General features: G+C 41.7%; 1 protein-coding gene across 2 annotated transcripts; it reads right to left on the bottom strand.

Moving 5' to 3' along the window:
* Positions 1 to 490: 490 nt before the first annotated feature.
* Positions 491 to 26,060, bottom strand: LOC118947112 (monocyte to macrophage differentiation factor 2-like). Of its 2 annotated transcripts, none has more exons than XM_036972292.1 (7): positions 24,772 to 26,059; positions 20,604 to 20,685; positions 20,323 to 20,483; positions 3,103 to 3,177; positions 1,145 to 1,246; positions 986 to 1,055; positions 491 to 874 (listed from the first exon to the last, which is right to left on the bottom strand). In XM_036972292.1, the coding sequence occupies exons 1-7, from the start codon at positions 24,798 to 24,800 to the stop codon at positions 692 to 694; spliced, it is 702 nt and encodes a 233-aa protein (XP_036828187.1). In that variant the 5' UTR covers positions 24,801 to 26,059; the 3' UTR covers positions 491 to 691. The 2 variants fall into 2 exon arrangements, with proteins under 2 accessions (XP_036828187.1, XP_036828186.1); XM_036972291.1 differs by having other exon boundaries at positions 552 to 874; positions 25,943 to 26,060.
* Positions 26,061 to 26,458: the final 398 nt, after the last annotated feature.

The raw sequence follows: 26,458 nt of genomic DNA on the forward strand, positions 1-26,458 counted from the left end.
AGCAGCCACTCAATGTTAGTGGTGGCTGTTTAACAGTCTGATGGCCTTGAGATAGAAGCTGTTTTTCAGTCTCTCGGTCCCTGCTTTGATGTACCTGTACTGACCTCGCCTTCTGGATGATAGCATGGTGAACAGGCCGTGGCTCGGTTGGTTGTTGTCCTTGATGATCTTTATGGTAATTCATTGATTCTTGTCTCTAATTGGACAGAGATCCTTCAATTCACTGATTCCTGTTTCTAATTGGACAGAGATCCTTCTGGTAGTTGACTGATTCCTGTCTCTAATTGGACAGAGATCCTTCAATTCACTGATTCCTGTCTCTAATTGGACAGAGATCCTTCTGGTGTGGAGCATACAGGCATTATATAATCAAAGCCTGTTTCCAGCATGTTGGTAACTGTAGTACTTCTACTAATAATTGTAAGAGTTGGATGTGGTGATGTCATCATGTAAACAGTCAGACCAGATCCCTGTTTAGCTAGCACCACGATAGGTGTGTGTCTCAGTGTCCAGGTGTGTACAGGACCAGATCCCTGTTTAGCTAGCACCACGGTAGGTGTGTGTCTCAGTGTCCAGGTGTGTACAGGACCAGATCCCTGTTTAGCTAGCACCACGGTAGGTGTGTGTTTCAGTGTCCAGGTGTGTACAGGACCAGATCCATGTTTAGCTAGCACCACGGTAGGTGTGTGTCTCAGTGTCCAGGTGTGTACAGGTGTCTCCAGATAGCGTAGTAGTGTGTAGCTGCTCCCATGGCAACGAACAGGTGCCAGATGGCGTGAGCGAATGGGACGACTCCATCGCTCTTAAAGAAGGCCACACCCACTATGTAGAAAATCCCACCCACCGCCAGCTCACTCAAACCTGCCCTGTCCGCCTGCAACAAACACACACACGATAAGGGTTTAGGGGATAAACTCCTTTGAAAGCTTGAACATTGACTTTAGGTAAATGTTTCTGGACAATCAATGGTGTGTGTGTGTGTTACCATGGACAGGATGACAAGAGCAGGCCCCGCCCCCATGACCACGTATCCTAGTAACTCCAACAGTTTATACCTGCAGGGAGTGACATCACCTGAGATTATTAACATCAGGGAGAGTGGTGTGTGTGTACGTGCGTGCGCGTGAGTGTGTGTGTGTGGTACCTCTCGTGGAAGTAGAAGACGTATGTGGAGCCGATAACTGCCATGATCCAGATAATCCATCGCATGTGACTCGACCACGGACCCAACTCCCTCAGCATCAACCTAGAAACACATGACCACATGACCCAACTCCCTCGGCATCAACCTAGAAACACGTGACCACGGACCCAACTCCCTCAGCATCAACCTAGAAACACGTGACCGCGGACCCAACTCCCTCAGCATCAACCTAGAAACACGTGACCACGGACCCAACTCCCTCGGCATCAACCTAGAAACACGTGACCACGGACCCAACTCCCTCAGCATCAACCTAGAAACACATGACCGCGGACCCAACTCCCTCAGCATCAACCTAGAAACACATGACCGCGGACCCAACTCCCTCATCATCAACCTAGAAACACATGACCGCGGACCCAACTCCCTCAGCATCAACCTAGAAACACGTGACCACGGACCCAACTCCCTCAGCATCAACCTAGAAACACATGACCGCGGACCCAACTCCCTCAGCATCAACCTAGAAACACATGACCACGGACCCAACTCCCTCATCATTAACCTAGAAACACGTGACCACGGACCCAACTCCCTCATCATTAACCTAAAACACGTGACCACGGACCCAACTCCCTCATCATTAACCTAGAAACACGTGACCACGGACCCAACTCCCTCAGCATCAACCTAGAAACACGTGACCACGTACCCAACCCTCAGCATCAACCTAGAAACACGTGACCACGGACCCAACTCCCTCAACATTAACCTAGAAACACGTGACCACGGACCCAACTCCCTCGGCATCAACCTAGGGCGTGTACACACACACACACCTACCAGGGGGTGCACACACACACAAACACACACACACCTACCAGGGGGTGTACACACAAACAAATCAAATCAAATGTATTTATATAGCCCATTCGTACATCAGCTGATATCTCAAAGTGCTGTACAGAAACCCAGCCTAAAACAGACAGCAAGCAATGCAGGTGTAGAAACACACACACACCTTCCAGGGGGTGTACACACAAACACACACACCTACCAGGGGGTGTACACACAAACACACACACACCTACCAGGGGGTGTACACACACACACACACACACCTACCAGGGGGTGTACACACACACACACACACACACACACACCTCTACCAGGGGGTGTATACATAAACACACACACACCTACCAGGGGGTGTATACACACACACACACCTACCAGGGGGTGTATACACACACACACACCTACCAGGGGGTGTACACACAAACACACACACACCTACCAGGGGGTGTACACACACACACACACACACACCTACCAGGGGGTGTACACACACACACACACACACACACACACCTACCAGGGGGTGTACACACACACACACACACACACCTACCAGGGGGTGTATACACAAACACACAGACACCTACCAGGGGGTGTATACACACACACACACACCTACCAGGGGGTGTATACACACACACACCTACCAGGGGGTGTATACACACATCTACCAGGGGGTGTACACACACACACACCTACCCGGGGGTGTATACACACACCTACCAGGGGGTGTATACACACACCTACCAGGGGGTGTATACACACACCTACCAGGGGGTGTATACACACACCTACCAGGGGTGTATACACACACACACCTACCAGGGGGTGTATACACACACACACACACACCTACCAGGGGGTGTATACACACACACACACACACCTACCAGGGGGTGTATACACACACACACACCTACCAGGGGGTGTATACACACACACACACACACCTACCAGGGGGTGTATACACACATCTACCAGGGGGTGTACACACACACACACCTACCAGGGGGTGTATACACACACACACACACACCTACCAGGGGGTGTATACACACACACACACCTACCAGGGGGTGTATACACACACACACACCTACCAGGGGGTGTAGGAAGCAGCGATGAAGAAGTAGATGGCCATTCTGTCACACATGTGGAAACGCTGCTCCACTCTACTGTAGAGAGACACACAGTTAGTATACACACACACAGTTAGTATACACACACAGTTAATACACACACACACACAGTTAGTATACACACACACACAATTAGTATACACACACACACAGTTAATATACACACACACAGTTAGTATACACACACACACAGTTAGTGTACACACACACACACACACACACAGTTAATATACACACACACAGTTAGTATACACACACACACAGTTAGTATACACACACACAGTTAGTATACACACACACACACAGTTAGTATACACACACACAGTTAGTTTACACACACACACACAGTTAATATACACACACACAGTTTGTATACACACACACACACAGTTAGTATACACACACACACACACACAGTTAATATACACACACACAGTTAATATACACACACAGAGTTAGTATACACACACAGTTAGTGTACACACACACACAGTTAATATACACACACACAGTTAGTATACACACACACACAGTTAATATACACACACACACACAGTTAGTATACACACACACACAGTTAGTATACACACACACACAGTTAGTATACACACACACACACACACACACAGTTAGTATACACACACACACACACACACAGTTAGTATACACACACACAGTTAATATACACACACACAGTTAGTATACACACACACACAGTTAGTGTACACACACACACACACACACAGTTAGTATACACACACACAGTTATTATACACACACAGTTAATATACACACACACAGTTAGTATACACACACACACAGTTAGTATACACACACACACACACAGTTAATATACACACACACAGTTAGTATATACACACACACACACAGTTAGTACACACACACACACACACACAGTTAGTATACACACACACAGTTATTATACACACACACAGTTAATATACACACACACAGTTAGTATACACACACACAGAGTTAATATACATACACAGTTAATATACACACACACACACACAGTTAATATACACACACACACAGTTAGTATACACACACACACACACAGTTAATATACACACACACACAGTTAGTATACACACACAGTTAATATACACACACACACACAGTTAATACACACACACACACACACAGTTAGTATACACACACACAGTTCGTATACACACACAAACACACACACACACACACAGTTAATACACACACACAGTTAGTATACACACACACACACACACAGTTAATATACACACACACACACACACAGTTAGTATACACACACACAGTTAGTATACACACACACACAGTTAGTATACACACACACAGTTAGTATACACACACACACAGTTAATATACACACACACACAGTTAATATACACACACACTCACAGTTAATATACACACACACACAGTTAGTATACACACACACAGTTCGTATACACACACACACACAGTTAGTATACACACACACACACACAGTTAATATACACACACACACAGTTAGTATACACACACACACACACACACAGTTAATAACAAGGTTGATGAAATCCGAGCAAGGGTAGCATTCCAGAGGGACATCAGAGACTGTAACGTTCTTTGCTTCACGGAAACGTGGCTTACTGGAGAGACGCTATCCGAAGCGGTGCAGCCAACAGGTTTCTCCACGCATCGCGCAGACAGGAAAAAACATCTTTCTGGTAAAAAGAGGGGCGGGGGCGTATGCCTTATGACTAACGTGACATGGTGCGATGAAAGAAACATACAGGAACTCAAATCCTTCTGTTCACCTGATTTAGAATTCCTCACAATCAAATGTAGACCGCATTATCTACCAAGAGAATTCTCTTCGATTATAATCACAGCCGTATATATCCCCCCCCAAGCAGACACATCGATGGCTCTGAACAAACTTTATTTAACTCTCTGCAAACCGAATGACCGAATACAAACAGTGCAGCTATTCCCTCCGCAAGGCTATCAAACAAGCTAAGCGCCAGTACAGATACAAAGTAGAATCTCAATTCAACGGCTCAGACACAAGAGGCATGTGGCAGGGTCTACAGTCAATCACGGACTACAGGAAGAAACCCAGCCCAGTCACGGACCAGGATGTCTTGCTCCCAGGCAGACTAAATAACTTTTTTGCCCGCTTTGAGGACAATACAGTGCCACTGACACGGCCTGCAACGAAAACATGCGGTCTCTCCTTCACTGCAGCCGAGGTGAGTAAGACATTTAAACGTGTTAACCCTCGCAAGGCTGCAGGCCCAGATGGCATCCCCAGCCGCGCCCTCAGAGCATGCGCAGACCAGCTGGCCGGTGTGTTTACGGACATATTCAATCAATCCCTATACCAGTCTGCTGTTCCCACATGCTTCAAGAGGGCCACCATTGTTCCTGTTCCCAAGAAAGCTAAGGTAACTGAGCTAAATGACTACCGCCCCGTAGCACTCACATCCGTCATCATGAAGTGCTTTGAGAGACTAGTCAAGGACCATATCACCTCCACCCTACCTGACACCCTAGACCCACTCCAATTTGCTTACCGCCCAAATAGGTCCACAGACGATGCAATCTCAACCACACTGCACACTGCCCTAACCCATCTGGACAAGAGGAATACCTATGTGAGAATGCTGTTCATCGACTACAGCTCGGCATTCAACACCATAGTACCCTCCAAGCTCGTCATCAAGCTCGAGACCCTGGGTCTCGACCCCGCCCTGTGCAACTGGGTACTGGACTTCCTGACGGGCCGCCCCCAGGTGGTGAGGGTAGGCAACAACATCTCCTCCCCGCTGATCCTCAACACTGGGGCCCCACAAGGTTGCGTTCTGAGCCCTCTCCTGTACTCCCTGTTCACCCACGACTGCGTGGCCACGCACGCCTCCAACTCAATCATCAAGTTTGCGGACGACACAACAGTGGTAGGCTTGATTACCAACAACGATGAGACGGCCTACAGGGAGGAGGTGAGGGCCCTCGGAGTGTGGTGTCAGGAAAACAACCTCACACTCAACGTCAACAAAACTAAGGAGATGATTGTGGACTTCAGGAAACAGCAGAGGGAACACCCCCCTATCCACATCGATGGAACAGTAGTGGAGAGGGTAGCAAGTTTTAAGTTCCTCGGCATACACATCACAGACAAACTGAATTGGTCCACTCACACAGACAGCATCGTGAAGAAGGCGCAGCAGCGCCTCTTCAACCTCAGGAGGCTGAAGAAATTTGGCTTGTCACCAAAAGCACTCACAAACTTCTACAGATGCACAATCGAGAGCATCCTGGCGGGCTGTATCACCGCCTGGTATGGCAACTGCACCGCCCTCAACCGTAAGGCTCTCCAGAGGGTAGTGAGGTCTGCACAACGCATCACCGGGGGCAAACTACCTGCCCTCCAGGACACCTACACCACCCGATGTCACAGGAAGGCCATAAAGATCATCAAGGACATCAACCACCCGAGCCACTGCCTGTTCACCCCGCTATCATCCAGAAGGCGAGGTCAGTACAGGTGCATCAAAGCTGGGACCGAGAGACTGAAAAACAGCTTCTATCTCAAGGCCATCAGACTGTTAAACAGCCACCACTAACACTGAGTGGCTGCTGCCAACACACTGACACTGACTCAACTCCAGCCACTTTAATAATGGGAATTGATGGGAAATGATGTAAATATATCACTAGCCACTTTAAACAATGCTACCTTATATAAATGTTACTTACCCTACATTATTCATCTCATATGCATACGTATATACTGTACTCTATATCATCGACGGTATCCTTATGTAATACATGTATCACTAGCCACTTTATACTATACTATGCCACTTTGTTTACATACTCATCTCATTTGTACATACTGTACCCGATACCATCTACTGTATCTTGCCTATACTGCTCTGTACCATCACTCATTCATATATCCTTATGTACATATTCTTTATCCCCTTACACTGTGTACAAGACAGTAGTTTTGGAATTGTTAGTTAGATTACTTGTTATTACTGCATTGTCGGAACTAGAAGCACAAGCATTTCGCTACACTCGCATTAACATCTGCTAACCATGTGTATGTGACAAATAAAATTTGATTTGATTTGATTTGAATACACACACACAGTTAGTATACACACACACACACACAGTTAATATACACACACACAGTTAATATACACACACACAGTTAATACACACACACAGTTAGTATACACACACAGTTAGTATACACACACAGTTAGTATACACACACACAGTTAGTATACACACACACAGTTAGTATACACACACACAGTTAGTATACACACACACAGTTAATATACACATACACACACACAGTTAATATACATACACACACACAGTTAATATACACACACACAGTTAGTATACACACACACACACACACAGTTAGTATACACACACACACACAGTTAGTATACACACACACAGTTAGTATACACACACACACACACACAGTTAGTATACATACACACACACAGTTAGTATACACACACACACACACAGTTAATATACACACACACACAGTTAGTATACACACACACAGTTAGTATACACACACACAGTTAGTATACACACACACAGTTAGTATACACACACACACAGTTAGTATACACACACACACACACACAGTTCGTATACACACACACACACAGTTCGTATACACACACACATACAGTTCGTATACACACACACACAGTTCGTATACACACACACACAGTTAGTATACACACACACAGTTAGTATACACACACACAGTTAGTATACACACACACAGTTAGTATACACACACAGTTAGTATACACACACAGTTAGTATACACACACACAGTTCGTATACACACACGCAGTTAGTATACACACACACACACAAACAGTTAGTATACACACACACACACAGTTAATATAATCACACACACAGTTAGTATACACACACAGTTAGTATACACACACACACACACACACACACAGTTAGTATACACACACACACACAGTTAATATAATCACACACACAGTTACTATACACACACACAGTTAATATACACACACACAGTTAGTATACACACACACAGTTAATATACACAGGTATTATACACACACAGTTATATTCACCGTTATTATACATGGTTATTATACATGGTTATTACACATGGTTATTATACACATGGTTATTATACACGTGGTTATTATACACGTGGTTATTATACACGTGGTTATTATACACGTGGTTATTATACACGTGGTTATTATACACGTGGTTATTATACACGTGGTTATTATACACGTGGTTATTATACACATGGTTATTATACATATGGTTATTATACATGGTTATTATACACCTGGTTATTATACATGGTTATTATACACCTGGTTATTATACACATGGTTATTATACACATGGTTATTATACATATGATTATTATACATGGTTATTATACACCTGGTTATTATACACATGGTTATTATACACATGGTTATTATACACATGGTTATTATACATGGTCATTATACACATGGTTGTTATACACATGGTTATTATACACCTGGTTATTATACACATGGTTATTATACATATGGTTATTATACATGGTTATTATACATGGTTATTATACATGGTTATTTTACACATGGTTATTATACACATGGTTATTATACATGGTTATTATACACATGGTTGTTATACACATGGTTATTATACATGGTTATTATACATGGTTATTATACATGGTTATTATACATGGTTATTATACACATGGTTATTATACATGGTTATTATACACATGGTTATTATACATATGGTTATTATACACATGTTATTATACATGGTTGTTATACATGGTTATTATACATGGTTATTATACACATGGTTATTATACACATGGTTATTATACATGGTTATTATACACATGGTTATTATACATGGTTATTATACACATGGTTGTTATACACATGGTTATTATACACCTTGTTATTATACACATGGTTATTATACATATGGTTATTATACATGGTTATTATACATGGTTATTATACACATGGTTATTATACACATGGTTATTATACATGGTTATTATACACGGGTATTATACATGGTTATTATACATATGGTTATTATACATGGTTATTATACATGGTTATTATACGCATGGTTATTATACACATGGTTATTATACATGGTTATTATACACATGGTTGTTATACACATGGTTATTATACACCTTGTTATTATACACATGGTTATTATACATATGGTTATTATACATGGTTATTATACATGGTTATTATACACATGGTTATTATACATGGTTATTATACATATGGTTATTATACACATGGTTATTACACATGGTTATTATACGCATGGTTATTATACACATGGTTATTATACATGGTTATTATACATTGTTATTATACACATGGTTGTTATACACATGGTTATTATACACATGGTTATTATACATATGGTTATTATACTCATGGTTATTATACACATGGTTATTATACATGGTTATTATTCACATGGTTATTATACACATGGTTGTTATATATGGTTATTATACATGGTTATTATACATGGTTATTATTCACATGGTTGTTATACACATGGTTATTATACATGGTTATTATACATGGTTATTATACACATGGTTATTATACACATGGTTATTATACACGGTTATTATACACATGGTTATTATACACATGGTTATTATACACATGGTTATTATACACATGGTTATTATACACATGGTTATTATACACATGGTTATTACACATGGTTATTATACATGGTTATTATACACATGGTTATTACACATGGTTATTATACACATGGTTATTATACACGTGGTTATTATACATGGTACACATGGTTATTATACACATGGTTATCATACACATGGTTATTATACATGGTTATTATACACATGGTTATTACACATGGTTATTATACACATGGTTATTATACACATGGTTATTACACATGGTTATTATACACATGGTTATTATACACATGGTTATTATACACATGGTTATTATACACGTGGTTATTATACATGGTACACATGGTTATTATACACATGGTTATTATACACATGGTTATTATACATATGGTTATTATACATGGTTATTATACATGGTTATTATACACATGGTTATTATACACGTGGTTATTATACATGGTACACATGGTTATTATACACGTGGTTATTATACATGGTACACATGGTTATTATACACATGGTTATTATACATGGTTATTATACACCTGGTTATTATACACATGGTTATTATACACATGGTTATTATACACCTGGTTATTATACACATGGTTATTATACATGGTTATTATACATGGTTATTATACATGGTTATTATACACATGGTTATTATACACATGGTTATTATACACATGGTTATTATACATATGGTTATTATACATGGTTATTATACATGGTTATTATACACATGGTTATTATACACGTGGTTATTATACATGGTACACATGGTTATTATACACATGGTTATTATACACATGGTTATCATACATGGTACACATGGTTATTATACACATGGTTATTATACATGGTTATTATACACATGGTTATTATACACATGGTTATTATACACCTGGTTATTATACACATGGTTATTATACATGGTTATTATACATGGTTATTATACATGGTTATTATACACATGGTTATTATACATGTGGTTATTATACATGTGGTTATTATACATGGTTATTATACACATGGTTATTATACATGGTTATTATACACATGGTTGTTATACATATGGTTATTATACATGGTTGTTATACATATGGTTATTATACACCTGGTTATTATACACCTGGTTATTATACACATGGTTATTATACATGTGGTTATTATACATGTGGTTATTATACATGGTTATTATACACATGGTTATTATACATGGTTATTATACACATGGTTGTTATACATATGGTTATTATACATGGTTGTTATACATATGGTTATTATACACCTGGTTATTATACACCTGGTTATTATACACGTGGTTATTATACATATGGTTATTATACATGGTTATTATACATGGTTATTATACATGGTTATTATACATGGTTGTTATACATATGGTTATTATACATGGTGATTATACACATGGTTATTATACATGGTTGTTATACACATGGTTATTATACACCTGGTTATTATACACATGGTTATTATACATATGGTTATTATACATGGTTATTATACACATGGTTATTATACACATGGTTATTATACATGGTTGTTATACATGGTTATTATACATGGTTGTTATACATATGGTTATTATACACCTGGTTATTATACACATGGTTATTATACACATGGTTGTTATACATGGTTATTATACACATGGTTATTATACATATGGTTATTATACATGGTTATTATACACATGGTTATTATACACATGGTTATTATACATGGTTGTTATACATGGTTATTATACATGGTTGTTATACATATGGTTATTATACATGGTGATTATACACATGGTTATTATACACATGGTTATTATACACATGGTTATTATACACCTGGTTATTATACACATGGTTATTATACACATGGTTATTATACACCTGGTTATTATACACATGGTTATTATACACATGGTTATTATACACATGGTTATTATACATGGTTGTTATACATGGTTATTATACATGGTTGTTATACATATGGTTATTATACATGGTGATTATACACATGGTTATTATACACATGGTTATTATACACATGGTTATTATACACCTGGTTATTATACACATGGTTGTTATACATATGGTTATTATACATGGTTGTTATACATATGGTTATTATACACCTGGTTATTATACACATGGTTATTATACACATGGTTATTATACACATGGTTATTATACACCTGGTTATTATACACATGGTTATTATACACATGGTTATTATACACATGGTTATTATACACATGGTTATTATACATATGGTTATTATACATGGTTATTATACACGTGGTTATTATACATGGTACACATGGTTATTATACACATGGTTATTATACACATGGTTATTATACACATGGTTATTATACATATGGTTATTACACATGGTTATTATACATATGGTTATTATACATGGTTGTTATACACATGGTTATTATACATGGTTATTATACATGGTTATTATACATGGTTGTTATACATGGTTATTATATACATGGTTATTATACATGGTTATTATACATGGTTATTATACATGGTTGTTATACATGGTTGTTATACATGGTTATTACACATGGTTATTATACATGGTTATTATACACATGGTTGTTATACACATGGTAATTATACATATGGTTATTATACACATGGTTGTTATACATATGGTTATTACACATGGTTATTATACATGGTTATTATACACATGGTTGTTATACACATGGTTATTATACATATGGTTATTATACACATGGTTATTATACATGGTTATTATACATGGTTATTATACATGGTTGTTATACATGGTTATTATATACATGGTTATTATACATGGTTATTATACATGGTTATTATACATGGTTGTTATACATGGTTGTTATACATGGTTATTACACATGGTTATTATACATGGTTATTATACACATGGTTGTTATACACATGGTAATTATACATATGGTTATTATACACATGGTTGTTATACATATGGTTATTACACATGGTTATTATACATGGTTATTATACACATGGTTGTTATACACATGGTAATTATACATATGGTTATTATACATATGGTTATTATACACCTGGTTATTATACATGGTTATTATACACATGGTTATTATACACATGGTTATTATACACATGGTTAGCTAGCTTTTTCAAGCAGAAATTTGCTTCTTGCAACACTAACTCAAAAAAGTTCTGGGACACTGTAAAGTCCATGGAGAATAAGAACACCTCCTCCCAGCTGCCCACTGCACTGAAGATAGGAAACACTGTCACCACTGATAAATCCACCATAATTGAAAATTTCAATAAGCATTTTTCTACTGCTGGCCATGCTTTCCACCTGGCTACTCCTACCCCTGTCAACAGCACTGCACCCCCAACAGCAACTCGCCCAAGCCTTCCCCATTTCTCCTTCTCCCAAATCCATTCAGCTGATGTTCTGAAAGAGCTGCAAAATCTGGACCCCTACAAATCAGCCGGGCTAGACAATCTGGACCCTTTCTTTCTAAAATTATCTGCCGAAATTGTTGCCACCCCTATTACTAGCCTGTTCAACCTCTCTTTCGTGTCGTCTGAGATTCCCAAAGATTGGAAAGCAGCTGCCGTCATCCCCCTCTTCAAAGGGGGGGACACTCTTGACCCAAACTGCTACAGACCTATATCTATCCTACCATGCCTTTCTAAGGTCTTCGAAAGCCAAGTCAACAAACAGATTACCGACCATTTTGAATCTCACCATACCTTCTCTGCTATGCAATCTGGTTTCAGAGCTGGTCATGGGTGCACCTCAGCCACGCTCAAGGTCCTAAACGATATCTTAACCGCCATCGATAAGAAACATTACTGTGCAGCCGTATTCATTGATCTGGCCAAGGCTTTCGACTCTGTCAATCACCACATCCTCATCGGCAGACTCAACAGCCTTGGTTTCTCAAATGATTGCCTCGCCTGGTTCACCAACTACTTCTCTGATAGAGTTCAGTGTGTCAAATCGGAGGGTCTGTTGTCCGGACCTCTGGCAGTCTCTATGGGGGTGCCACAGGGTTCAATTCTTGGACCGACTCTCTTCTCTGTATACATCAATGAGGTCGCTCTTGCTGCTGGTGAGTCTCTGATCCACCTCTACGCAGACGACACCATTCTGTATACTTCCGGCCCTTCTTTGGACACTGTGTTAACAACCCTCCAGGCAAGCTTCAATGCCATACAACTCTCCTTCCGTGGCCTCCAATTGCTCTTAAATACAAGTAAAACTAAATGCATGCTCTTCAACCGATCGCTACCTGCACCTACCCGCCTGTCCAACATCACTACTCTGGACGGCTCTGACTTAGAATACGTGGACAACTACAAATACTTAGGTGTCTGGTTAGACTGTAAACTCTCCTTCCAGACCCATATCAAACATCTCCAATCCAAAGTTAAATCTAAAATTGGCTTCCTATTTCGCAACAAAGCATCCTTCACTCATGCTGCCAAACATACCCTTGTAAAACTGACCATCCTACCAATCCTCGACTTTGGCGATGTAATTTACAAAATAGCCTCCAATACCCTACTCAACAAATTGGATGCAGTCTATCACAGTGCAATCCGTTTTGTCACCAAAGCCCCATATACTACCCACCATTGCGACCTGTACGCTCTCGTTGGCTGGCCCTCGCTTCATACTCGTCGCCAAACCCACTGGCTCCATGTCATCTACAAGACCCTGCTAGGTAAAGTCCCCCCTTATCTCAGCTCGCTGGTCACCATAGCATCTCCCACCTGTAGCACACGCTCCAGCAGGTATATCTCTCTAGTCACCCCCAAAACCAATTCTTTCTTTGGCCGCCTCTCTTTCCAGTTCTCTGCTGCCAATGACTGGAACGAACTACAAAAATCTCTGAAACTGGAAACACTTATCTCCCTCACTAGCTTTAAGCACCAACTGTCAGAGCAGCTCACAGATTACTGCACCTGTACATAGCCCACCTATAATTTAGCCCTATCAACTACCTCTTTCCCAACTGTAATTAATTAATTTATTTATTTTGCTCCTTTGCACCCCATTATTTTTATTTCTACTTTGCACATTCTTCCATTGCAAAACTACCATTCCAGTGTTTTACTTGCTATATTGTATTTACCTTGCCACCAAGGCCTTTTTTGCCTTTACCTCCCTTCTCACCTCATTTGCTCACATTGTATATAGACTTGTTTATACTTTATTATTGACTGTATGTTTGTTTTACTCCATGTGTAACTCTGTGTTGTTGTATCTGTCGAACTGCTTTGCTTTATCTTGGCCAGGTCGCAATTGTAAATGAGAACTTGTTCTCAACTTGCCTACCTGGTTAAATAAAGGTAAAATAAATAAATAAATAAATAATACATGGTTATTATACACATGGTTATTACACATGGTTATTATACACATGGTTATTATACACATGGTTATTACACATGGTTATTATACACATGGTTATTATACACATGGTTATTACACATGGTTATTATACACATGGTTATTATACACATGGTTATTATACACATGGTTATTATACATGGTTATTATACACATGGTTATTATACACATGGTTATTACACATGGTTATTATACACATGGTTATTATACACGGTTATTATACACATGGTTATTACACATGGTTATTATACACATGGTTATTATACACATGGTTATTATACATGGTTATTATACACATGGTTATTATACATGGTTATTATACATGGTTATTATACACATGGTTATTATACATGGTTATTATACACATGGTTATTATACACATGGTTATTATACACATGGTTATTATACACATGGTTATTATACATGGTACACATGGTTGTTATACACATGGTTATTATACACATGGTTGTTATACACATGGTTATTATACACATGGTTATTATACATGGTACACATGGTTGTTATACACATGGTTATTATACACATGGTTGTTATACACATGGTTATTATACACATGGTTATTATACATGGTTATTATACACATGGTTATTATACATGGTTATTATACATGGTTATTATACACATGGTTATTATACATGGTACACATGGTTGTTATACACATGGTTATTATACACATGGTTGTTATACACATGGTTATTATACATATGGTTGTTATACACATGGTTATTATACACATGGTTGTTATACATGGTTATTATACATGGTTGTTATACACATGGTTATTATACACATGGTTGTTATACACATGGTTATTATACACATGGTTGTTATACACATGGTTATTATACACATGGTTGTTATACATGGTTATTATACACAGTTATATACATGCAGATATTATACACGCAGCTATGCTACATAGTTATTATACACACCGTTATTATACACAGTTATACACGGTTATTATACCTAGTTATTATACATGGTTATTATACACACAGTTATTATACTCGGTTATTAGAAACATTTAGTGATCTCACTTTAATGTTGCAGTGTGTTGCTGACGCTAGGAGTTGGCCTGATTCTGATCTCACTTTAATGTTGCAGTGTGTTGCTGACACTAAGAGTTGGCCTGATTCTGATCTCACTTTAATGTTGCAGTGTGTTGCTGACGCTAAGAGTTGGCCTGATTCTGATCTCTTTAATGTTGCAGTGTGTTGCTGACGCTAGGAGTTGGCCTGATTCTGATCTCTTTAATGTTGCAGTGTGTTGCTGACGCTAAGAGTTGGCCTGATTCTGATCTCTTTAATGTTGCTGTGTGTGCTGACGCTAAGAGTTGGCCTGATTCTGATCTCACTTTAATGTTGCAGTGTGTTGCTGACGCTAAGAGTTGGCCTGATTCTGATCTCACTTTAATGTTGCAGTGTGTTGCTGACGCTAGGAGTTGGCCTGATTCTGATCTCACTTTAATGTTGCAGTGTGTTGCTGACGCTAGGAGTTGGCCTGATTCTGATCTCACTTTAATGTTGCAGTGTGTTGCTGACGCTAGGAGTTGGCCTGATTCTGATCTCTTTAATGTTGCAGTGTGTTGCTGACGTTAGGAGTTGGCCTGATTCTGATCTCACTTTAATGTTGCAGTGTGTTGCTGACGCTCGGAGTTGGCCTGATTCTGATCTCACTTTAATGTTGCTGTGTGTGCTGACGCTAAGAGTTGGCCTGATTCTGATCTCTTTAATGTTGCTGTGTGTGCTGACTGGTAAAGCGCAGGAAGCATATTCAGCTCTTGGTGTAGCCAACAGTGTCAGTTATGATAAGGTTAAAACGTCCGTTACAGATTTACCAACTGGTTCCTGAGGCTTAACGTCAACGATTTACAACTTTAAAAAAGGCTGATTAACAGACTCATGTTGAGTTTACGCCAGAGTTATCTTCATAGTTTAAATCGCTGGTGTTCCGCCTCTGCGGTTCCGACTTTCCAGGGGCTGTGTGATCTGATTATGCTAGAGCAATTTAAAGGACACAATCCCTGATCGTATAGCTACTGTACGTACATTAAGGAAGGAAAAGTTAAGACTGTCTCTGAAGCTGCGGTTTTGGTGGACGAGAATGTTTTGACTCACGAAAGTGTCTTTGCAGAGCCCTGTATTCAGAGTGAGTGGGTGCATTCGGGGGGAGATTTGGGCCCTGCCCACTCAGACACTGGTCCACGGGTTCCATTCATCTAGGGTTGAGCCTGGCTCCCGTGGTAAAGCTGACTTCAGTCAAGAGTGTCACTACTGTCAGGGTTCCGATCATTAGAAAAACCTTCTCAGGGCTGAGAGTAAATTCAGTACTCCTGCTAAAGTTAACCATAAGCCTATGGCGTTAGCAGCACCTGTCCCACATCAGTTCACTCCTGTCACTCCGTCTCAGGCCCAGGGGCATGTGAAAGTTCCAATTGATCCAGACTATTTACCTTTCATTACGGAGGGTTTTAGTATCTCTGTTAGGAAGTAACGACCCAGTGCCATTGAAGATCCTGAGACACAGGTGCCTCTGAGTCGTTTGTGTTGGAGTCTGTGTTACCCTTCTCTGCTGAGACTGATTCAGGGACTAGTGTTCTAATTAGGGGAATAGTGTTCTAATTAGGGGAATAGTGTTCTAATTAGGGGAATAGTGTTCTAATTAGGGGAATAGTGTTCTAATTAGGGGAATAGTGTTCTAATTAGGGGAATAGTGTTCTAATTAGGGGAATAGTGTTCTAATTAGGGGAATCGGTTTGAACACTCTGTGTGTTCAATGTGTGTAAATATAATCAAGAATTAGAACAATGACTGTCTGTTCCTTGGTAGAAATGAATGAACTTATCGTCAGACTGGCTAGAATGCTTCTACACAGGAAGACCTTGGCTCGTCATAAATTATATTAAATTGGTAGGGAGACGATGTGGGAAGGCTTGAGATACTGCCTTTGTACCAGGGTGGGAGAAGAGACGGAACAGTTCGAAAACGAATGACGTCATTTTCAGTTTATAACCTGTGGTGTTAGGGTTACCATAACCCTGTGGTAAACTGTATCGTGTTCAGTACTCTCCAGAATAAACGCTAGTGCAGTTTATAACCTGTGGTAAACTGTATCGTGTTCAGTACTCTCCAGAATAAACGCTAGTGCAGTTTATAACCTGTGGTAAACTGTATCGTGTTCAGTACTCTCCAGAATAAACGCTGCTGATCGATTTTGAGACTGGTCTCTGTCCATTTTATGCAAATAAGGGTCTTACAAATTCTTAGGAGTGGGCAGAGTGTTTAATTAAATTTGTTAAATAAAACATAAAGGAATTTAATTCCTGTAACAGAGATGAACCTGGAAAAGATTCCCCTAAGCAAGCTGGTCCTGGGGCTCTGTTCACAGGACAGCAACACAATTAGGACAGCAACACAATTAGGCCCAACCAAATCACGTGAAAACAAAAATATATTTACTTTGGAAAGAATTAACAAAAAAACAGAGCAAACAAGAATGCTCTTTGGCCCTAAACAGAGAGTACACAGTGGCCTGACAACTGTGACTGACCCAAAATGAACAGAAGCTTTGACTATGTACTGTGAGCATAGATAGCCTTGCTATTGAGAAAGGTCACTGTTGGCTCTCAAGAGAAGACAGGCTATGTGCTCACTGCCCACATAATGATGTGGAAACTGAGCTGCACTTCCTAACCTCCTGTCCAATGTATGGCCATATTAGAGACACACATTTCCCTCAGATTACACAGATCCACAAAGAATTTGAAAACAAATCCAATTTTGATAAACTCCCATATCTACTGGGTGAAATTCCACAGTGTTCCATCACAGCAGCAAGATTTGTGACCTGTTGCCACAAGAAAAGGGCAACCAGTGAAGAACAAACACCATTGTAAATACAACCCATATTTATGCTGATTTATTTTCCCTTGTGTACTTTAACCATTTGTACATCGTTACAACACTGTATAAAGACATAATATGACATTTGAAATGTCTCTATTCCTTTGGAACTTCTGTGAGTGTAATGTTTACTGTTCAGTTTTTGTTGTCTATTTCATCTATTTCACTTGCAATGTAAACATATGTTTCCCACACCAATAAAGCCCCTTAAATTGAATTTGAAATTGAGATAAAGACCGAGATACTAACTAGAGGTGTCTGATCAGAGATACTAACTAGAGGTGTCTGATGTTCCAGACCACGGTGTGAAACATAGAGACAAACCGGAGGTGTCTGATCAGACAGACTAACCGGAGGTGTCTGATGTTCCAGACCACGGTGTGAAACAGAGAGACAAACCGGAGGTGTCTGATCAGAGAGACTAACTGGAGGTGTCTGATCAGAGAGACTAACCGGAGGTGTCTGATCAGAGATACTAACCGGAGGTGTCTGATCAGAGATACTAACCGGAGGTGTTTGATCAGAGATACTAACTGGAGGTGTCTGATGTTCCAGGCCACGGTGTGAAACAGAGAGACTAACCGGAGGTGTCTGATCAGAGATACTAACCGGAGGTGTCTGATCAGAGATACTAACCGGAGGTGTCTGATCAGAGATACTAACCGGAGGTGTCTGAACAGAGAGACTAACCGGAGGTGTCTGATCAGAGAGACTAACCGGAGGTGTCTGAGCAGAGATACTAACCGGAGGTGTCTGATCAGAGAGACTAACCGGAGGTGTCTGATCAGAGATACTAACCGGAGGTGTCTGATCAGAGATACTAACTGGAGGTGTCTGATGTTCCAGGCCACGGTGTGAAACAGAGAGACTAACCGGAGGTGTCTGATCAGAGAGACTAACCGGAGGTGTCTGATCAGAGAGACTAACCGGAGGTGTCTGAGCAGAGATACTAACCGGAGGTGTCTGATCAGAGAGACTAACCGGAGGTGTGTGATCAGAGATACTAACCGGAGGTGTCTGATCAGAGATACTAACCGGAGGTGTCTGATCTTCCAGGCCACGGTGTGAAACAGAGTGGAGGAGATGAATAGACCACTAAGCCCCGCCCCGTACAACCAGGCAGCAGCAGCCTGCCATTGGTCCACAGACAGGAAGTAGAGTACAGACCCGCCCACCAGGCTGGGGATGATCCAGAGCTGTGGAGGATCATGGGTAAACAAGATATTATGGGTAGAACCAGGTACAGCAGGGTGAACAGCAGCTGTGTTTCCAGAGATAAGAGATGAATCTGTAGACAGGTTGTGTGTGTAACTCACTCCATGTGTGGCACAGTTGGCAGCGTGTTCGTAGTCTGTAGGCTCGTATCTCCTACTGGATGGAACTCTGCCATTCATGAACCTGGAACACACACACCCAGGATACTGTACATGTTGAATGTGTCTCCTGGCCTCTATAAGTAGTGTCAGACTGTGTCAGGTACTGCTGAGCTCTGACATCCACGTTAAAACCTTACTTGGGCTCTATGCATAGCAGCCCATGCTTGTATGTGTGTGTGTGCGTGTGCGTGTGTGTGTGTGAGAGACGGTCATTCAGAGGGGATTTACAGAACACCACTGTAATCCACATCACGTTATCTGAGTTGATCTGCCTGCCGTCCGCATGGCTACAGCCTCGTCTCTATGACAACCACAGGGCAGGTCTGAGTGTGTCCATTTTCTGATGTCTCTGTGTGTGTGTGTGTGTGTGTGTGTGTGTGTGTGTGTGTGTGTGTGTGTGTGTGTGTGTGTGTGTGTGTGTGTGTGTGTGTGTGTGTGTTTATGTCTCTGTCTTTAATCAGCAGTAAATCTCTCAATCCCGGTTTACAGAGAGAGGCACATCTGGACATGTTATGAAACCACATTTCGTAAGTCAACACACACACACAAACATCGCAGGTTTCAGGGTAGTGCTTGCTGGACGCCAGGTCAGCTGTGCGTTATCTGATTCCACACAGGGTCCCTCAGGCCTAGCAGAAGCTGTGTGACAGGGTAAGGTTCAGGGTAGCTATTTACTTCCATGTTGTGGTTGGTTAGTTGCCTCATTCCACATATTGTGTTAAGTCTATATAAGTATTTTCTCTAAATCCCTTTCAGTATTATTCAGCTCATAAAGGTTTTAGTTACATGGAGGTACAGGATGTGGAGGCTGCTATAACAGGCCTTACTCAGCTCATAAAGGTTTTAGTTACATAGAGAGGTACAGGATGTGGAGGCTGCTATAACAGGCCTTACTCAGCTCATAAAGGTTTTAGTTACCTAGAGAGGGACAGGATGTGGAGGCTGCTCTAACAGGCCTTATTCAGCTCATAAAGGTTTTAGTTACCTAGAGAGGGACAGGATGTGGAGGCTGCTCTAACAGGCCTTATTCAGCTCATAAAGGTTTTAGTTACCTAGAGAGGTACAGGATGTGGAGGCTGCTCTAACAGGCCTTATTCAGCTCATAAAGGTTTTAGTTACCTAGAGAGGTACAGGATGTGGAGGCTGCTCTAACAGGCCTTATTCAGCTCATAAAGGTTTTAGTTACCTAGAGAGGTACAGGATGTGGAGGCTGCTATAACAGGCCTTACTCAGCTCATAAAGGTTTTAGTTACCTAGAGAGGGACAGGATGTGGAGGCTGCTCTAACAGGCCTTATTCAGCTCATAAAGGTTTTAGTTACCTAGAGAGGAACAGGATGTGGAGGCTGTTCTAACAGGCCTTATTCAGCTCATAAAGGTTTTAGTTACCTAGAGAGGAACAGGATGTGGAGGCTGCTCTAACAGGCCTTATTCAGCTCATAAAGGTTTTAGTTACCTAGAGAGGAACAGGATGTGGAGGCTGCTCTAACAGGCCTTATTCAGCTCATAAAGGTTTTAGTTACCTAGAGAGGGACAGGATGTGGATGCTGCTCTAACAGGCCTTTTGCTGGAGCAAAAGCCTAGACTACCAGAGAGGATGGTTGGTCTCACTGTGGTCCATCACTGTCCTAGACTACCAGTATCTCTTCAGTAGCAGAGTGAGAGGATGGTTGGTCTCACTGTGGTCCATCACTGTCCTAGACTATCAGTATCTCTTCAGTAGCAGAGTGAGAGGATGGTTGGTCTCACTGTGGTCCATCACTGTCCTAGACTATCAGTATCTCTTCAGTAGCAGAGTGAGAGGATGGTTGGTCTCACTGTGGTCCATCACTGTCCTAGACTATCAGTATCTCTTCAGTAACAGAGTGAGAGGATGGTTGGTCTCACTGTGGTCCATCACTCTCCTAGACTACCAGTATCTCTTCAGTAGCAGAGTGAGAGGATGGTTGGTCTCACTGTGGTCCATCACTGTCCTAGACTATCAGTATCTCTTCAGTAGCAGAGTGAGAGGATGGTTGGTCTCACTGTGGTCCATCACTCTCCTAGACTACCAGTATCTCTTCAGTAGCAGAGTGAGAGGATGGTTAGTCTCACTGTGGTCCATCACTCTACTAGACTACCAGTATCTCTTCAGTAGCAGAGTGAGAGGATGGTTGGTCTCACTGTGGTCCATCACTCTCCAGTCACAAATTACCTTGACTAACCTGTACCCCCGCACATTGACTCGGTACCGGTACCCCCTGTATATAGTCTCGTTATTGTTATGTACTTTTCTTGTGTTACTTTTAGATTTATTTTTAATTACTAAATATTTTCTTTACCAACATTGCAGTTCAAGAAATAGAGTCAAGGGCTTGTAAGTAAGTATTTCTCGTTAAGGTCTACCTACACCTGTTGTATTCAGTGTATGTGACACACAACATGTGATTTGATTCTGTCAGCTAATGGACAACAGGCGTGTGTGTCTCAGTGAGCCTGAAGGGACAAAGGCTCTGATCAGAGAAAGCATTGTTATTGTCCAAAAGAGGGGCACTCTGCCTCCAACTCTGCCTATATCTCCCCCTCCATTCTCTCACTCCCTCTCTCTACCTCCATCTTCCCCCTCTTTTTCTCTCCCCACTCTCTCCCTCTCTCTCCCTGTCTTTCTCTGTCATTAGTGTGAGCGGCCAAGGCTGATCTAACGACCCTCCTATGGTATCAGCGTTATAATGGAGCACACACACTAGGGGGGTGGCTGTGTCTACCTCGGCTGGGCTTGAACTTTCACCTGCTCTCTCTCTCACATTCCGCTTGTTGCGTTAGAATGGGAAACTATAATCTACAGCAGTGAACAGAATGTTAGTAATGCTGAATATCAGACGTGGTGTCTGATCCACCGGGTCTTTAAATCTAAGAGGATCTGTTTCTGAATCCTGCTAGTGGCAACACACACACACACACACACACTTGTCCCCAAGCGCATCGGTGCACATGGCTTCACATCAGCTAGCAAAACACCTAACTCCAACCGTCAACCAACCTAACCCCAACCGTCAACCAACCTAACCCCAACCGTCAACCAACCTAACCCCAACCGTCAACTAACCTAACCCCAACCGTCAACCAACCTAACGCCAACCGTCAACAAACCTAACCCCAACCGTCAACCAACCTAACGGCAACCGTCAACCAACCCAACCCCAACCGTCAACCAACCTAGCCCCAACCGTCAACCAACCCAACCCAACCGTCAACCAACCCAACCCCAACCGTCAACCAACCCAACCCAACCGTCAACCAACCCAACCCCAACCGTCAACCAACCTAACCCCAACTGTCAACCAACCTAACCCCAACCGTCAACCAACCTAACCCCAACCGTCAACCAACCTAACCCCAACCGTCAACCAACCTAACCCCAACCGTCAACCAACCTAACCCCAACTGTCAACCAACCCAACCCCAACCGTCAACCAACCTAACCCCAACTGTCAACCAACCTAACCCCAACCGTCAACCAACCTAACCCCAACCGTCAACCAACCTAACCCCAACCGTCAACCAACCTAACCCCAACCGTCAACCAACCTAACGCCAACCGTCAACCAACCGTCAACCAACCTAACCCCAACCGTCAACCAACCTAACCCCAACCGTCAACCAACCTAACCCCAACCGTCAACCAACCTAACGCCAACCGTCAACCAACCTAACCCCAACCGTCAACCAACCTAACCCCAACTGTCAACCAACCCAACCCCAACCGTCAACCAACCTAACCCCAACCGTCAACCAACCTAACCCCAACCGTCAACCAACCGTCAACCAACCTAACCCCAACCCCAACCAACCTAACCCCAACCATCAACCAACCTAACCCCAACCGTCAACCAACCTAACGCCAACCGTCAACCAACCTAACCCCAACCGTCAACCAACCTAACCCCAACCGTCAACCAACCCAACCCAACCGTCAACCAACCTAACCCCAACCGTCAACCAACCTAACCCCAACCATCAACTAACCGACAAACAACAATATTAGTTAAGTAGTTCAATAAAACGTCACTTTATCAAACGTCACTTTATCAGAGATATTAATTCCTCTGTCTAGAATAATATTCTGCCTACCTTCCATATCGGCTGTTCTTAAAGTCCATACCGGAGACAGCATGTAGGGTTAACCCTAACCCTAACCCTACCTTCCATATCGGCTGTTCTTAAAGTCCATACCGGAGACAGCATGTAGGGTTAACCCTAACCCTAACCCTACCTTCCATATCGGCTGTTCTTAAAGTCCATACCGGAGACAGCATGTAGGGTTAACCCTAACCCTACCTTCCATATCGGCTGTTCTTAAAGTCCATACCGGAGACAGCATGTAGGGTTAACCCTAACCCTAACCCTACCTTCCATATCGGCTATTCTTAAAGTCCATACCGGAGACAGCATGTAGGGTTAACCCTAACCCTAACCCTACCTTCCATATCGGCTGTTCTTAAAGTCCATACCGGAGACAGCATGTAGGGTTAACCCTAACCCTAACCCTACCTTCCATATCGGCTGTTCTTAAAGTCCATACCGGAGACAGCATGTAGGGTTAACCCTAACCCTAACCCTACCTTCCATATCGGCTGTTCTTAAAGTCCATACCGGAGACAGCATGTAGGGTTAACCCTAACCCTACCTTCCATATCGGCTGTTCTTAAAGTCCATACCGGAGACAGCATGTAGGGTTAACCCTAACCCTAACCCTACCTTCCATATCGGCTGTTCTTAAAGTCCATACCGGAGACAGCATGTAGGGTTAACCCTAACCCTAACCCTACCTTCCATATCGGCTGTTCTTAAAGTCCATACCGGAGACAGCATGTAGTGTTAACCCTAACCCTACCTTCCATATCGGCTGTTCTTAAAGTCCATACCGGAGACAGCATGTAGTGTTAACCCTAACCCTACCTTCCATATCGGCTGTTCTTAAAGTCCATACCGGAGACAGCATGTAGGGTTAACCCTAACCCTAACCCTACCTTCCATATCGGCTGTTCTTAAAGTCCATACCGGAGACAGCATGTAGGGTTAACCCTAACCCTACCTTCCATATCGGCTATTCTTAAAGTCCATACCGGAGACAGCATGTAGGGTTAACCCTAACCCTAACCCTACCTTCCATATCGGCTGTTCTTAAAGTCCATACCGGAGACAGCATGTAGGGTTAACCCTAACCCTACCTTCCATATCGGCTGTTCTTAAAGTCCATACCGGAGACAGCATGTAGGGTTAACCCTAACCCTAACCCTACCTTCCATATCGGCTGTTCTTAAAGTCCATACCGGAGACAGCATGTATTTATCTGTTTCTCTTGTTACTGTTCTCAACTAGTGAGACGGATTTCCCTGTGCGTCTGAACACAAACAGGAGCTGGGTGGGAGGGAGGGAGGGACTCACATACGCTGCTGCTACTCTGTTTATTATCTATCCTGACTAACCCTACCATGTGTACCACACTGCTAACCATGTGTATGTGACCATTAACATCTGCTAACCATGTGTATGTGACCATTAACATCTGCTAACCATGTGTACCACACTGCTAACCATGTGATCATTAACATCTGCTAACCATGCGACCATTAACATCTGCTAACCATGCGACCATTAACATCTGCTAACCATGTGACCATTAACATCTGCTAACCATGTGACCATTAACATCTGCTAACCATGTGACCATTAACATCTGCTAACCAAGTGTATGTAACCATTAACATCTGCTAACCATGTGACCATTAACATCTGCTAACCATGTGTATGTGAC

Source organism: Oncorhynchus mykiss, unplaced genomic scaffold (assembly GCF_013265735.2).
Source record: "Oncorhynchus mykiss isolate Arlee unplaced genomic scaffold, USDA_OmykA_1.1 un_scaffold_130, whole genome shotgun sequence".
Lineage (NCBI taxonomy): Eukaryota > Metazoa > Chordata > Actinopteri > Salmoniformes > Salmonidae > Oncorhynchus > Oncorhynchus mykiss.

Coding starts and splice junctions, on each gene's coding strand:
- LOC118947112 (XM_036972292.1), bottom strand. CDS start 24,800: ATGGACTTTAAGAACAGCCGATATGGAAG. Junction 1,247..3,102: donor GCTGCTTCCTACACCCCCTG/GTAGGTGTGTGT, acceptor ATGTGTTTCTAG/GTTGATGCTGAGGGAGTTGG. Junction 875..985: donor CTCTTGTCATCCTGTCCATG/GTAACACACACA, acceptor TGTTTGTTGCAG/GCGGACAGGGCAGGTTTGAG.